The 15,125-nt window shown below is 55.0% G+C and overlaps 1 protein-coding gene across 15 annotated transcripts in view; it reads left to right on the top strand.

The window, feature by feature from the left end:
* Positions 1-15,125, top strand: part of LOC116964400 (ankyrin repeat and fibronectin type-III domain-containing protein 1-like) — a 259,270-nt gene that overhangs the window by 217,230 nt on the left and 26,915 nt on the right. For 13 of the 15 annotated variants that reach the window (XM_033003974.2, XM_033003975.2, XM_042798706.1 and 10 more), the window contains one exon: positions 1,420-1,548. The exons of the other annotated variants lie outside the window; for them this stretch is intronic. In XM_033003974.2, coding sequence (XP_032859865.1) covers positions 1,420-1,548 — 129 coding nt within the window. The remainder of the gene's footprint in view (positions 1-1,419; positions 1,549-15,125) is intronic. 15 annotated transcript variants of the gene reach the window in all.

Raw genomic sequence — 15,125 nt, forward strand, 5'->3', positions numbered from 1 at the left:
TGAATTGAAGATGTCTGCGTTTAAAGTGTATCAGGAAAAAAACTGTTAGCTGGTCGTGGTTGGCTTAATTATTGTGAGGAAAGGCGGGGAACTCTCATTTCTGAGAAATATCTTTTTTTCTTTTTTTTTTTTTTGGAGGTATTTTGTTTGGTTGAAGCCGGTCAGGACGTGAGAGGAGAGGAGGATTGGCTTTAGCAACGTGTGTTGGTTCAAAGTCTCCCCCCAGATCTGTCCCTCACCCCCCCAGGACCTCTGTCAAGTCACTCCTGTCCCCTTCCCTGCCCAACCCGGGGCTGGCTGGGCAGAGGGAGCAGGTTGTGCTGGTGCAGGACCAAAGGCGGAGGAGAGGCAGTGGCTGTGCCGCCGTGTGTGGGCTGGTTGTGTGCCCAAGCTGGGGTGTCTCAGCTCCCCAGGCTGCTCCTCCCTTGCTGCCACCTCAGCTCCTGGGGGAGTGGCAGCAGGGACAGGTTGTGGCACTGTGTTCAGCTGCAAGCCGGGGCTGCCAGCCCTTGGCAGGGCAGGCACCGGGGCCTCCGGGTGCTGCAGAGGAAAGCAGAGGGCTGCGGCTCTCTGTGGGGCAGGCGCCTCCCAAGCAAATCTCAGTGCCAGCTTTCTGCATGCCGTTGGGCTTGGAGACAGTGCGGTTGTGCCTCAGGACAGCGGTTCTCTTCTGGAGAGAGCTGGGGTGGAGCGGGGTGTGGAGCGTCCCCCCGGAGCCTGGAGGTGCTTTCCTCCCATGTCCCAGGGACTGGAAGCGGTGCTGGAGCATCCCTCCCGGCGGGAAGTGGTTTTGTCACCACCAACGGGTCTTTCAGCTGAACCCAATTGCTTGCACACATTTCTGTTTCCTCCCCCGAAACATCTCCAACATGAGCTGATTTCCATGTCAGCCCTCATCAGGAAAGCCATCCCGGTGTTTGAGAGCCCCAGCTGGGAGGCCACAGGCTTTGGGGTTTCTCTGAAGGAGCACGTGGCAGAGGTCTGCTTTGATTCTCTCGGCCGATGCTTCCCTAGCTGCCTGATCCCTCTGGGGCAGGCACTGCAAGAAGCAGAAACATCCAACATTTCTCCAGCACTGGCCATCACCAGTTGGCATTTGGGCAGGAGCACACAACCTAGGGAGGTGATTTTGCTGCAGCAGGACCCCGTGCTAACTCAGCTTGCCGGGCTGGCAGCATCAGTTTTGCTAACAGCACACCATGGACCTGTGCTGGTCCTGGCTTCACCAAGCGATGCTAAACCCACTGCTGCTCCGCTTCTTCCCCCTGAGGCTGGTGCCACCCCATCCCAGTGCCGCTGACCCCCTGGGAGCCCCCTCCTTTCAGCTCCCAGTATCACCTGGCTTTGTGCCGTGGGCCTGCTACTGGGACCCCGGGGGTGATTCAGTGACATTAACACCTTTCCTCTCCCCTTCCCCAGGTCGGAAAGCAGCCTCTCTAGGTTTGCTCACCGCTTGTCGGTTAAGCAGAAGCAGGAGAAGAGAAGGAAAGCTGAGTATGCCTCGGCTGAGCTGTCTGCCTTCCGGCCCAGGTCTCTGAGCATTGAATGGTAAGAGCTGCAGGACAGGGCTGGGGGAAAGGAGCTCCTGCCTCTCAAGTCCCCCTCCTGTCCCCACCGCTGCCACTCTGTCCCTGTCCAAGCAACATCCCATGGGACAACAGCCCTTCAAACCCTCCCATCTGCTGCAGAACCTCCCCCAGGGTATCAAGCCGAAACATCCCCTGTCACCCCAGTGCAGGGAGCAGCGGGGAGCCCCAGCCGGCTCCTTCCTTGGGGGGGCTGAAGGAGACCCTACAAACTAAGCCATGGGGGTCTTCCGGGGCTCATGTGGAACATGGACATACGTGTCTGCCGGGCCAGGGCGCATGAGCGCATGACCTCCGGCAGCCCCCGCCGCCGGCTGCTCCCCTCTTCACCCCCTTCCCACCCCCCCCATTCCTTACAGGAGCTACGAGCAGATGCTTCCCACAGCCCCCCCGCTGCCCCGCACACCTCCGCTGGATAAACCAGAGCCGAGAGCCACGGCGGGATGGCCACAGCCGGCGTGGGGGCGCCGGGAGCCGCAGGGGCTCCCCCGCTGGCACCGTGACCAGGGTGGGTGATGTGAGGGTGCAGAGCTGCCCCAGCACAAGCCGCCCTTGGGGGGCAGCCCCATTTGCCCACCCCGGAGGGATGCAGGAGTGCTCCCTCCTTCCCTGCTGCTGCTGCTGCTGCTGCGGTGCCCGTGGGGCCCCTTGTGCCGAGCACAGGTCTCAAACTGCTCGAGCAGGGAGTAATTTATCCTGGGTTTCAAAGCTCTGATGCAACAGCCTTGGAAGCAGATCACAGTCTACCTCCCCAGCATTAGAAGTGACTTGCTAAGGATATTTAAAAGAACTGGACATTGCATTGCTTTCTACTTCCTTAGATGGATAAAGGAGGGTAAAACTTAAAAAAAAAAAAAAAAAAAAAAAGAAAAAGAAATGCTTAGAAATTGCAAGAATGTTCAGTTTGGTTTTCGTTTTCCCTGCTTTTTTTTGGAGATCTTTCTGGCATTTATTGTATGTTCTAACACTTCAGCGTGAGGTTGTGGAGTCCTTCTCAAAGGCTTCCTCTATCTGTGTGGTTAGTTAGGCATCAAAGCTAACTAGGTATTAATGAGGCCAGACAAAGAATTTAAGCTATTTGGTGACAGATTGCTTTCTTCTCCGGTTGCACAACTTTCTTCCCTTTGCTAAAGCGATGTCATCATGAAAGCTGTTCTGCAATTACTATGAATCTTCCAAATAGACAAATATGTGAATTTGTAATATACCAACTAGGAACACAAGCAAAGAACTAATTAAAACCAATCGGAGTTTCTCTTTATTCATAATAAAGAAGCAAGAGAAGTCAGTAAATCTCTTTTCTCCCTTTAAATGTCTCTTTGAAGCCCCCGGATCCCATTTTAGCCCTGCGGTGTCAAGGTATATTTGTGGTACATTTTCACTCGCTCTGTAGCATTTTCCTGGGGGAAACCATCTGTCTTGTATTATTTTGCAAAGCACCATGTACAGCAGCAACTCCACAGCAGCGGTAGACGATGCTATTTTATGGGGTTTCTGTTAGCCAGCTTGGAGATGGGCTCTTGGTGAGGAGGAATTGCCTTTGCCTTCAGTTTGCCACGTGCCATCGCATTGGAGATCAAGGCTGAAAAGCGTGGGGCCTGGAGGAGAGGGAGCTGGTGTCACCCCTCCTGCAGGGACGTGGGCATGGCTGCTCTGGCCGGGGGAAGGATGACCGCCCTGCGGTCGTTGGTTTTCTCCATGGCTGGAGACATCTTCAGCTGGATCACACGTCTGACCTGGCCGCCAGGCTGGGCTGGGGTGCTGGGACTCGCGCCCTGGGGCTCGCTGGCACTCAGCAGCAGGGCACAGAAGAGGGGTGACCCGAGGGGGGGGGGTTGCAGTGAGGGGAGCTGGGCGGGCAGCAGCAGGGTGAGGACCCTGCCCACCGCCTGCTCCCCCACCATCTCCATGTCCTTCTGAACCCTCTCTCTGCTGCTGCAGTTAAGCCGACAACCCAGGAGCTGTGCTAGCTGTGTTGCCGCGGAGCAGGAATTTCATTTGCTTTTACATGCACACAGCTGGGTTTCCAAAGAGCAGCTGGGGCACCTGCACACGAAGCACGGAGCACGGCCTCCCCGGCAGGACGGGCACACTGCAGGCTGGTTTTGACACATGCCAGCCGTGCATGTGCTTGGTCCACGCGTGCGTGCTTGCCCTCAGGGAGGCACTCGGAGGCTTTTCCCATGCAAGCACCAGCTTCCTCTGCAGCCACGTCCTGCAAATACACCTTCAGGGATCTGTGATCATCCTAGCAGGATCAGCATCCTTGGTTAGTCGCTCCAAAAGGGCCTTTGGAGCTGTGGGAGTCGCAGCCCCGTGCCTTGCAGGGGAGGTCCTGGGCTACAGGCAAGGCTGCTGGGTGCTGTGGCCGGTGGAAAGCGTGGCTCATGCCCTTGCAAATCTACAGATGCCTGATTTGGCTTCCAGAGCAAACAGCTACATGCATCACATCTGTATGTATTTAGAAGCTTAACCCAAGGCCACCACTGCATCGTTTTACCTGCCTCTGTGCAGAGGGTGAACATCCACACTGTGTATGGTGGGGGGTTCGGCTCATCCCACCCAGGTAGGAGAGGGGTGGAAAAGCAGTGGACTGTGTTTTCCCAAATCAGCAGCTTCTGAGAATCCTGCCCATCTTAAGCCCAAGTCTTGAAGGCGAGGAAGGGCTCCTGGACCCACTGCTACCTGTTGCCAAGGAGGAGGTAGATGATAAGCACAACATCATCAGTGCACATTGCCCGGAGAAGCTGGGTGTCAGGCTGGTGGAGGGATTAGTGTTTTCTGCCTGAAATTCCTACCAAAACACTGTCAGTCCAACCCCTCGTGTCACTGCCAAAAGCATCCTCACCTTTCATCCCCATGGACAACAAGCTAAGCCAGTTTTCCAGCATTCCCAGATGTTCAGGTGCTCGGGTAGGGCTGGATGGAGCTGAGGTAGAAGCAAAGGTGCAGCTTCACAGTGTCTGCCTGACACCGTGTCCCCTGTGCTGAGCGCTGCCAGGTAGGATGGGGACAATAGGTTCCTTCATCTCCTCTTGGCCCTTCTCCCTTTCCCTGGGGACACCTCAAAGCCCTGCGGAGAGTGTTGCTGGGTGCTGGCATTTCTCTGGGCTGGGGGATGCAGTTATTTGCTGCCACAATAAAGCAAGCACTGAATGTCCCGCGCTGCCTCCCCAAAAGCACAAGGATGCGCCCGTCACAGGTCTCGCGGTCCAGGCGGCCGTCAGGGCACATCTCCCCCCGCTCGCCGGGTGGGACACGCTCGCGGGTCGTGTTTCTCCCCGGGCACAAGGCAGGCTTTATTCACACAGCACGTGTTTATGTGCTGCACCGGGTGAGTGGAGCGCGGTCCTGCTCCCGAGCTCGGCTGTCAGTGAGCGAAGCCTCGTTAGTTCCACTTATTAAAAAAAAAAAAAAAAAAAATTGCTGGGGGGAAGGGAGAGAAGGCAGGGAAAGAGTGAAGTATTGAGAAAACACTTCTTTCATTCATATGTTGTTTACTGAAATAAATACTTCATTATTAGGCTTTTTTTAGGCTATTTTTTTTAAAGCCAGCGCCACAAAGTCCCCAGTGTTAGGGCCCATGAATGTTCCATATCACCTCAGCCCATTGCTCCTGCGAGCCGGTGTCTTGCTGCCGGGAGGTGCCTGGAGAGAAGCGCCCCGGGGAGTGGGGTGGTGTGAGGCTTTCCCAAGCTTGGGGGAGAAAGCTGGGGGCTGCTCGTGTCCAGTTTGATTGAGGTTTGTTGATTCCTTTCTCTTCCTCTTCGCTGGACGCTGCACGCTGTGGCTCACAGAGCACCAAGGCAGCTTGAGCTCCAAATGAGGCAAAAGCTGGTAACCGAGGCAAGGATTTTGAGTCTGATTTATTAAAGCTCTGCTTTCTGCTGGTCTGTGATACTAATCTAGCTCCAAAGTTTAAATATCACGAAGGCGTGTGACACAAAAGCAGTCTTTATTTGAAGCTAGCCACCTTCTGCTGTTGGAGTGAAGAAGTCGAAAGCTGGCAGATCCCGTGGAGACCTCCTGCTGTCCCTACAGCAAGCCAGAAATGCCAGCAATCCCATTTCTCACCCCTTAGGGTGAATCGAGGCAAAGAGAGTGTCCTCTCCTCTTCTGCACGTCACCTGAGAAATGATCCACATTTATCTTTCCTCTTAAGCGAGTCTTAATCCAATCAAAGGGCTGCAATCTGCTGGTTTACTCTTGTGTGTGCAGGGCTCGGGAGCCTTTGTCCCCCTCTCGAATCCTTCCAGCTCTGGATCTTATCAGGAGTTCCAGCCCCAGCAGGTTTGTCCTCCTGGCATCCAGTTGTCTCTTCCTTTTCCTTTCCTACCTCTCGGTCTGGTTTTCCTTCTTCCATTTTTTCCTCTGTTTGTCTTCCCCCCCCTCTCCTTTTCCCATACTCACCTCTTGTTGCCCATGCTGATTTTCAGCTCTGTTTTCTTCTTGATTGTTTACTTCTACCCGCTGCCTTTTTTTCTATTTGGGCTTCTTGAGTATTTTCATGCCGGACAGCCTCCCTGCAATCCGTGGTCAGAATAGCCTATTCCCATGGTACCTCAGGAAAAATGCAGCGCATTCCTCGCTTCCCCCATCCCCTTATCTCAGTTCTGCTCGCTGGCTGCCCACCACAAGCTGTTAAAGCAACACTGGCAGGAGCGTGTCGTCCGGCGGGTAGAGGCAGCCAGCCGGGTGGGGTTCAGCCCTGCCTGCACCTTGGTTTGCTGCCTGACCCCTGGCGTGTTGCTGAATCTCAGCTCCTCGCTTCCCCTCTGCTGAAGAGAGGGACGCACAGAGACCTGCCTGCCCAGCAGCTCCCAGTACAGACTGTGCCCGACTGGATGGGAAGGTGTGGAGTGGTTTTCCTGTGATGTCCCAGCAGCGGGGCTGGGCGTAAGGGCTGTCAGGGAGGGCAGGACCTGCAGCCGTCAGGCGTGGGAACTGCCGCTGGCACCACCGGGCTTTGCAGAGGCGGCACGCGCGACACCGTCCTGCGTTGTGAGTTTGGTTATAAAGCAAAAGAGTTTTAACAGAATTGGTTTTGTGAAAGTTGTTTAAACTTTGGCAATGCAATAATATTTCCCCTTTGGGTTTAAGTGATCTTGTGTGGTATGGAAATTCTCCCTAAATTGCTGTGCTGGGGGCATGAAATCTGGGCTGTGGAGGTGCCTGGCTCTGCTCAACCTCCTTCCATAGCTGCTGTCAGCTGATGGGGACAGGCAGTGTGGACAACCTGTCCCCATCGACAGGCTCCTCACCTTCTGGCACCCGAGTCCCCCGGGGCTGCAGAGCCCATGGGAGATGCTGAGCTGCTGGCTGATGTGTCTGACTGTGCCCGAGCCAGTGGACCGAGGTGCTGCTACTGCAAAGCTCTACAAGAGCCTTGTGTTGTTTCCACTGTGGTAGCCTACAGTGCCATAGGACTCTCCCCAGGACTTGACAGTTGTCTGTTTGGCAGGGGGAGCCAGCACAGAGTGAACTGTCAGCAACTTTTTGGGAGGCGGGAAGGAGCAGCACCCTAAAGACAGAGGGCTCAAAGCTCCTTTGGGTTCCACAGCCCTACTCGACCTGTCTTACTCCTAACTTAATGCACACATCCAAGAGGAGGCTTGGAGCCCCTTCTGTTCCCAGCTGACGAAACTTGTAGCCTGAGCGAGGGAAATAAGAAGGAAAATCAGGCTCTCAGCCTTTCAGGGGAAGCGGAAGAGCGCCAAAGTCAGGGAGGGGGGAGCATCCAGGGTATCTGCTCTGGGCAGGCTGAGACGTGGGCACCACGTCTGCACCGGCTGTGGTGCGGGGCTGCCAGCCTTGGCGAGAGCTCTGCCTCCCCCGTCCCACCGCTCCCAGCCATCGCTCTGGGGGGGAACGCAGCCACCCCCAGGTCGGCTGTGCCGAGCACAGGTCCTGGACGGGCCGGCGCGGTGTTGAAACAAAACGCGAGGCGCTTTGTCTCGACTGGGAGCGCTTTAAGCCCTCGCTGGGGAACAATGGCCAAGCTATGGGGTCATTTGTTCTGGTATTTCAGCAGCTTCTCATGATTTATGGGATGTTTTGTTCTGCTGCTTGTCTTAGCTTCCCCCTCTCCACCCTCCCTGTCTCCATCCCTTCTCCATTTCAGCTCCTCCTCCCCCCACCCCCAATTCCCCTAATAGCTGTGGAGCCTCTCTGCCTTATGAAGTCATGGTATCTGTGACTTATTGAATTAGCTGTATGGGAGCTGGACTTCTACACCACGCTGTGGTCTGCCAGGGTGTCCCGGCTGCCCGGGGAGCCAGCCTGCAGCAGGGCCCCTTGCCCAAGGGCTCCGGGCAGCCTGAGCTTTCCCCACGCACGGCAGATGGACGTTGCCATCAGCAGGCCACTAGAAAGCTGCTTTACAGGCAGCAAACGTGGTCAAGAGGAGCTGCAGCCCGAGCTCTGTCTGCCGAGACCCACCTATTCCGGGGCAGGATGGGGGCTTGTCTGCCTGCCCCTGGTGCTGCCGTCCCCCCACCCTCCCAGGACACCTCGCCATGGGTGAGGTGGACACCAGTTAGGGAGCCTAAGGGCTTTTGGTGTTGAGGTGTGCATGGGAGGATGTGGTTGAAGAGCTTGGCTTTAGCCCCCCGCACGCTAGGGATGGCCATGGTCAGTGCCTCTGGGTGGGAGCAGGAGTTCACCCCCCCAGGGCTGGTGGGACAGTGATTCACCAGGGACTCGCTGATGGGGATGGGGATGAGCGAGCCTTCAAAATCTCTCCCTGAAAGCTGGGTTTGCCTTTAGGAAAGCGTTTGAAAGGAATAATTTATTTGCGGAAAATCACCTTTTATCCTTGCTGCCTATGAGTCATCTGCAAACAGATAGAGGCTCAAGGGCAACTGCTGTTCACGGTGATGCATGTGCTCCTGCTGCAGCTGGTCCTTAGCCCAGAGAGGCCTTTGCAACGGTGGAGAAGTCCCGGCCCGTGCAGCGTGGCTTCTGCCGGCCCGTGCTGCCATCAAGGAGCTCAGAGCTCCCCATCCCACGGGCGCAGGTGGGGAAGGAGGGCAGCGGGGGGGGGGGGGGGGGTTGGGACCATCCAAATCTGCAGGGTCTGTGTGAGGCTTGTGCCTCCCCTCCTGATGCCACAAGTCTACATCAGCCCAGGTTTCCTCCTTGTCTGGGGGAGATGCAGCTCGGTTTGTGATTATGATGAGGATGGAGAGGTTGGGAGAGGACCAAGGGCCGGATCCTCTCCGTGTGCAGCTTTGTGGTGTGCTGCCACAGGCGCTGGCTCCAGCACGTCCAGCGGTCCCAGCTGCATTTGTTTCTCGTGTCACTTCGGTGGGAAAAATTGAGCCCTCTGGGAAAGTGACAGAGGGAAAATGTTCAGAGAAGACTGATTTCCAGGTTCTCCCTGTCTGGGACCGGAGCTCTCAGCCAGATCCCCTCCTCACTGTGGAAGCACAGGAAGCAAATATCATTTGTTTAAAAGACAGTTTTAAAATATTGTGCCAGTGTGGTGTTCTGGCCACTTTCCTCTGCTGGTAGCTGATACCTCCGAGCCCTAATAAGATTATTTCTCGGTGCAGCGTATCCATTATCCTCAGTGCACTTTGATTTCTCTCAAACAGCCCATTTGCCTGCCTTGTTTTGTTTTATTCTCATCATCTCTCTGCCGTTTCCCATGGCCTGGATCTGCAAAGCAGGGTGGACGTCTTGGGCCCTGCTGAGGAGCATGGAAGATGCTCTTCATTCTGCAGGATCTCCACCCGTTCTTCTCTGTGGATGTGTCCATGCCCAGAAGGTGCCAGTTGCCTGGGTTTGTACAGCAGGCAAGCCCCATGGTTACGCTGGGGGGAAAGGGCAGAGATGCTGCAATCCTTGGTATGAAAGGGAAAGCTCATGGATGTCGGAATCCTAGTGGGAGACAAGCCTTTCCCAGTGGGCCCATGGATCCTCCACACCAGCTGGTATTCCCACAGCATCAGTCTGCTGGATCTGGAGGGTCTTAGCTCTCCCAGTCCTCTTAGCCAGCACACAAAAAATAATCTCAATATATTTCTTTTGGTGGGAGCATTGATAATCATCCTGGGTTCCTACTGATGGTCAGGACTTCAGACCTGCTGGCTTCGAACCTGGCTTCTCCGTGAGCTGATTTGCAGCCGGGGAAGGGCAGCGCAGAGGAGCTGTGTGTCTGGAGCAGCCCCAGCAAGGCAGGCAGTCTGCCCCAGCCCCTGGGCTGCCAGGCTGCACCCAGGCCAGGGACAGCTTCGCCCTGGGAGCAGAAGGGATCACTGGTCTTGCTGCTGAAGCTGCTGGGGACACTGGGGTCAAGCATCAACATTTCCAAATGGTCCTGACAGCCGGCACTTTCAAGGTATTCGAGTACTTTTAATCTTCCCTTGCCCCTTAAACAGTAGTGGTGGCTGTTGCGAAGGTTTTCTCTGCTCTTAGATAGTTTCCTACTAGCTGAGACACTTCTGCCTGCCAGAGCTTCAGGAACCTCCTGTTTATCTTCCTGGAGAGCGTCTCTCCATGCCAGGTCAATATTGGACCTACTGACTTGGATGCTGGCAGGTTGGGCAGCACTCAGTGGGGAGGCCGAACTGGAGGCAGGAGTCAACCCAGGACACTTGGGACACCGCGGATCAGGTCCTTGGGTGTGATGGGATCTCTCTCCACCTTTGCTTGAGTCTTTCCTGCTGCCTGCACGCTCACTCTTCCCCATCGCTTTGCTTCACTCCCATCCCTCTTACCCACCTTTCTTCTCATGGCTTGCTTGCTTTTCAGAGGAGGTTTGTGAGCCCAAGTGAACTCCACTTCTGCCGAGCCTCATGCCCAGTGGAGGTCAGGGAGAAGCAGTTATGTTCCCCTCTGCTCCTCACTTCCAGATTTCCTCCCATTCTCCCCAAGATTGAAATATTTGGTGTCGTATATCAATATCACTGAAATACCCCAGTGTGTCCTGCAGTAGCTCACTCCCCAGGGGCATTCGTCTCCCCATCCCACTTTGCTGCTTTTATTTGCACTGTTGACAGTGAGGGTTGAGCAGGATGAAAATCTTCTGCCATAAGGAACTGTTGGGCAACGTAGAGGAGGTCTTTCCATGTGGGCAGTGCGAAATAGTGCAGATCTGATAAAAGCGCCAGTTTCAGGGCCAGAAAAAGACAAGGTTCATGCTTGGCTTTGTCCAAGGTGGAATTGGACATTTGGCAGCAGCTGCCAGTGTCATCATGAGAAAATGCACATGGTCTTCACTCTTACTCATGGTGCAGAGGTTCATCTGAGCACCCTCCAGGTCTGTTCAGACAAAATCTGGTTTTCCATCCAAGCGTCCTCACGGGGCCTGTAAGGGCTCATCAGTCAGTAGCTGGGAGACAAATCTCTCCTGCCCGAAGTCAGGGCAGGCTCCTTCCTGACGATCTGCTGTGAAAAGCTGTCGTTTCTGAGCTTCGAAAAATGAACATATGACATGTAGTAGCATTTGTTAAGCACGGCCACCAGAGCAGCTGCTGAGCTGAGCCGAGCAGAGCTCCAAGAAACATCTCTTCTTGGCGTTATCAGAATTGTCTCTGGCCCCCTGCCCCGAGAGGAGCCATCATCACCTTTGGCGGGATGCTGTGGCCTGTTGAGTTGAGGTTCTCCATGCAAACCCTACAGGTTTCCGAGCGTGTGGTGGTTGCAGCCTCTGAGATGGCAGGGGCTGCAGGTGGATCCGGCTCTTCCCGCAGTCTTGTTTCTCCTCGCCACCCCTAGGCTCCACGTTTAGGCACTGAAGGGGTCAGGACCCATACTGACTCACTGAAGTTTCTGAGCTTCACCCATCACAGGGAAGAGTGGCCTGGGCTGGGGAGCAGTGGCCTGGGGCATAGGGCACCTGGCTTCTTCTGGCCCACCGAGCGACTGAGGGCAAGATCTGCCCCTCTTTGTGCCTCAGTTTCTCACTCTTTAAAAGGAGCACAGCAATGCTGACCTTTTTTCTCAGGCACTTTGAGTTCTACTGATGAGGGAGATGCCTCTTGCATCATGACGTGGTAACTGGGCTCTTCTGCTGGAAAACCCATTCCCCCAGCTGCAGGGGCAAGATGTGGTCTGGCTCTGAGCTTGGAGCTGGCAGGTTGAGATTTCTCCTGTTAGGTTTTGTAAGTTTGGGATCACAATCTAGAGGTGTTAGCTTATGTTACCACTTCAGCAAAGAGCACCGAAGTCAAGGTTTCTGTGCCGTATGTGGTGTTCTGCGTGGCTGGAACTTCCTCTGCCCAGGGAGCAGATACTAAAAAAAGAGAGTCTTTTTTTTTCCACCCCAAGTGGCGTTCTCATTCATCAGCATCCTCACTGGGAAAGAGAAGGAAGTTGTTCTGGTCAGAGGCAGGAGTGGAGGTGGGCAGACAGCTCTTTCTAGGGAGATCCAGGAAGGTATAATCTTAAAAGCAAGTGGTTTGGGGTTTGAATGTCACTGTGCACTGGGCTCTGGGGTCAGAGGGTGCTCGCTCCTGCTGTGTGATGGAGCCTTTGGCCTTTCTGCAAGCCTGGCCTACGTCAGAAGACACAAGCCTTGAAGGAGACGCTCCTCGGAGGGTCAGTCCCTGCTACCTTGTGCCAGGGAGCAGCCTTGAGGACGGAGACAGCCCGGCGAGGCTTGGCTGGGTTTCTGGTGCTGGGAGGGGCTGCTCTGCCTTGGGACCTTGTCAGAAAGGGAAATTGGGCGAAGGCACGCATTGCTGGTGAGAAAGCGGGTCATCTGAGGTCTGCCACGTGCCGAGGCGCTGCCGGGGTGCCTTGGTGCTCCATCCTCCCTGCCGCAAGCCGGGCTGCCGGCGCTGCCGCTCTGCGGGGGCAGCTCGGAGCCAAGTCCTGCCCTGCCCTGCGCCAGGCGGGTGCTCGCTCGTGTCAGCTTTCCCTGAGCATCGAAAGCCCGCGAAGCAGCGGGCCAAACCCTGAGAAGCAAAGAGGCTGCTTCTGGACACAGATGAGCCGGCGTGACATGTAGCTAATGCTTCTGCTTTCTCCGGTGTCTTGCTGGCTGTCCAAGGGGGTGTCTGAGGGACCCTCAGCTGTGAGCGGGTTCCTGGAGCTCCTTGAGTAATGAGGTGGGTGAGCTGGTGGAGAGCTTGCCTGCTTTCTGTGCTTTCTGACAGCTGCCAAAGAGGTCTCATCCTCCCAGTGCTCTCCTGGCCCAGCTCTGCCCCGGTCATGAGCTCTGGAAGGCTCATGGCAAGCAGAAAAGCAGTTTTCCTCATGGAGCAGAGCTCCACTCAGCTGAACTTCACATGAACTCATGAAGTTTCTTTGGCCGTTTTCTTTCCTGATGAGGCAGGCAGGTCAGAAACAAGATGCTGTATTTCACGGAGACCGAAGGCTGCCTTCCTCATTCACTGGCACACTCTTGTCATCCTCCTGCTGTGCCATGGAGGAGATAGCTGCTGCCTGAGCAGCTGCTCTTCACCCCGGGTAGACATGCCAGCAGACAGAGCTGTCCCTGGGCTACACTGGGAGCATGCTGCCAAAACTGCTGCTCTCCCCGGTCTTAGGGGGGGTGGTAGGCGCCCCATTGCAGCATCAGGGCTTTAGTGACCCGCTCAAGGTCACTCAGGTAGTCTGTGACAGAGGCAAGAGTTAAATCCCCGCATCTCCTCCTGCTCCCAGGCGTTACCAGGAGATCACACTTGTTAGCTTCCACATCTGTGTTCATAGCACATCGTTTGGTCTGTCACCGGAAAAATCAGGGGTAGGGAAGGAAGAGGAGCCCTCTGGGATGAGGCCTTGTTGGCACAGTAAATAGGGAAGTGTGGTTGCAGCCGGAGCCAGAGTGTGTCAGGATGAGGGACAAGGTGTGGCATCCCAGGCCAGCATGTGCCAGGACACGGTGGGCACCTAGAGAGGCTTTCTCAGTCCGTGAGCATCTTGGTCCCGAGGAAGCTGTCTTGCAGCACGCGGCCAGAAGCAGGGTGAGGGGCATAGCGGGATGAGCAGGGTGTCTCGGGAGCACGCGGATGTCTCCACCCCTCCTCTCACTGTTCAGGGGATGATGAGGGGGGAGGAAGGAGCTGGCATCACCCAGCATGTGTGGGGGCCACCAGCTCTGTGAGTGGTTTCCCAGCCTCTCAGTGATGGCGGGACCCAAGCTGTTTATGCCTGGCCCAAAGCTCCTGTTCGGTGTAACTGTGTGAACAGGGATCTCCCAAGCGCTTTGAGAAATCTCTGAGGTGCTGGGGTGATTTCCTCTCACCCCGTGCTGCCACCTCTCATCTCCGGGGCCACTCGCAGCCATTGTCCCCTGCCACCCTTTGCTCTTCTGTGCTGCAGTGAAGTCATTCTCGTGTGCTGCCATGGAGGAGGGCACCTCTCGCCCAACGTTGTTTGCAGACAGAGCCAGCAGACGCCTGTTGTTAAGACCGTATAACACTTTCCAGCGGAAGTTTGTTTGCTTATACTGCTTATACCTTTGCCAGACTTTAACTGTTTGAATTTTTCCATGCTTGCTCTGCCTCAGGCTGAACTTTCTCTTTCCTTTTTTTTTTTTTTTTTTTTCCAAATTTCAGCAGAAGATTGGGGAAAAATGCTAGCTTTGCCATTTTTTTTTTTTTTTTTTTTTCCTCCCATCTCTTTGTTTGAGGACTTCTGGTGCCTCCACGCTTTGGAAAAGAGACTTGAAATCTGGCAGGGTTGGTGCATTCCTGGTGGAAATCAACACAGATTTGGTCAAGTTGTTAGCCTCTGGAAGGCATGGTTGCATATGCTTGGAGGAGCTCTTCAGAGGCGAGCTGCTAAAGTCCCCATCTGCAAAAAAGACTCTGGCCACTGCACCCACTGCTCTCCAGCTGCACCAAGCACCTCCCGTCCCCATCCCTGGAGACACCCCCTTGCCCACGCGAGTCCAGGTCAGGAGTGGTGACTGCGAGAAGCCGAAGTGGTTGCTTGGTGCTCCTCGTTAACAAGGCTCAAACCACTTTACAAAAGACGACATTGTCTTTATCTCCCATTTCCCACACGTGGAAGCTGAGACACTGGCTGTGGGCATCACCTGCCTCTTGGTCTCAGTGGTAGAGCAAAGAACAAGAGCTCAGGTCAGCTTGGGCAGTGTCTTGTCTCTAGACCAGGAGAAGCTGAGGCAATGCTCAGTGAGAGGAGAGAGCATTTTCCAGTGCTCCTGTGCTGTGTGAGGCCTCGGGAAAGAGTGTTTGCATACCTGCCTCCCCCATGGGTGTGCTTACCAGCACTGGTTGATCAATGCACGGACAGATGAGCATGTCCTCATGGTGGGAGGTTTGACCTGGTGATTACTATGGTTTTTAATAGTGCTGTTTTATACTAAGATGGAAGTCTCTTCTACTTGCCATTCTAGGGTCTGTAATTCCTCCACAGGCTCTATTATCCTTAGCTTGAGCTTCTTCACCTGATGATGATATCTCACAGCTTTCTGCAGCTAGAGGGAGAATAAAGTGACACATGAGGTGGGAAAACTTGTGTCTAAACAAGGCAGCAGGCAAATCTTAGCTGGAAGGAGGCCTGGCTGGTGACAAGGTCTCCCCAGCTGATGCTGTTACAAGAGCACTTGAGCATTTCTGGGGTGTT

The sequence above is a fragment of the Tyto alba genome, unplaced genomic scaffold (genome assembly GCF_018691265.1).
Source record: "Tyto alba isolate M040663 unplaced genomic scaffold, T.alba_DEE_v4.0 Super-Scaffold_28, whole genome shotgun sequence".
In the NCBI taxonomy this organism is placed as follows: domain Eukaryota; kingdom Metazoa; phylum Chordata; class Aves; order Strigiformes; family Tytonidae; genus Tyto; species Tyto alba.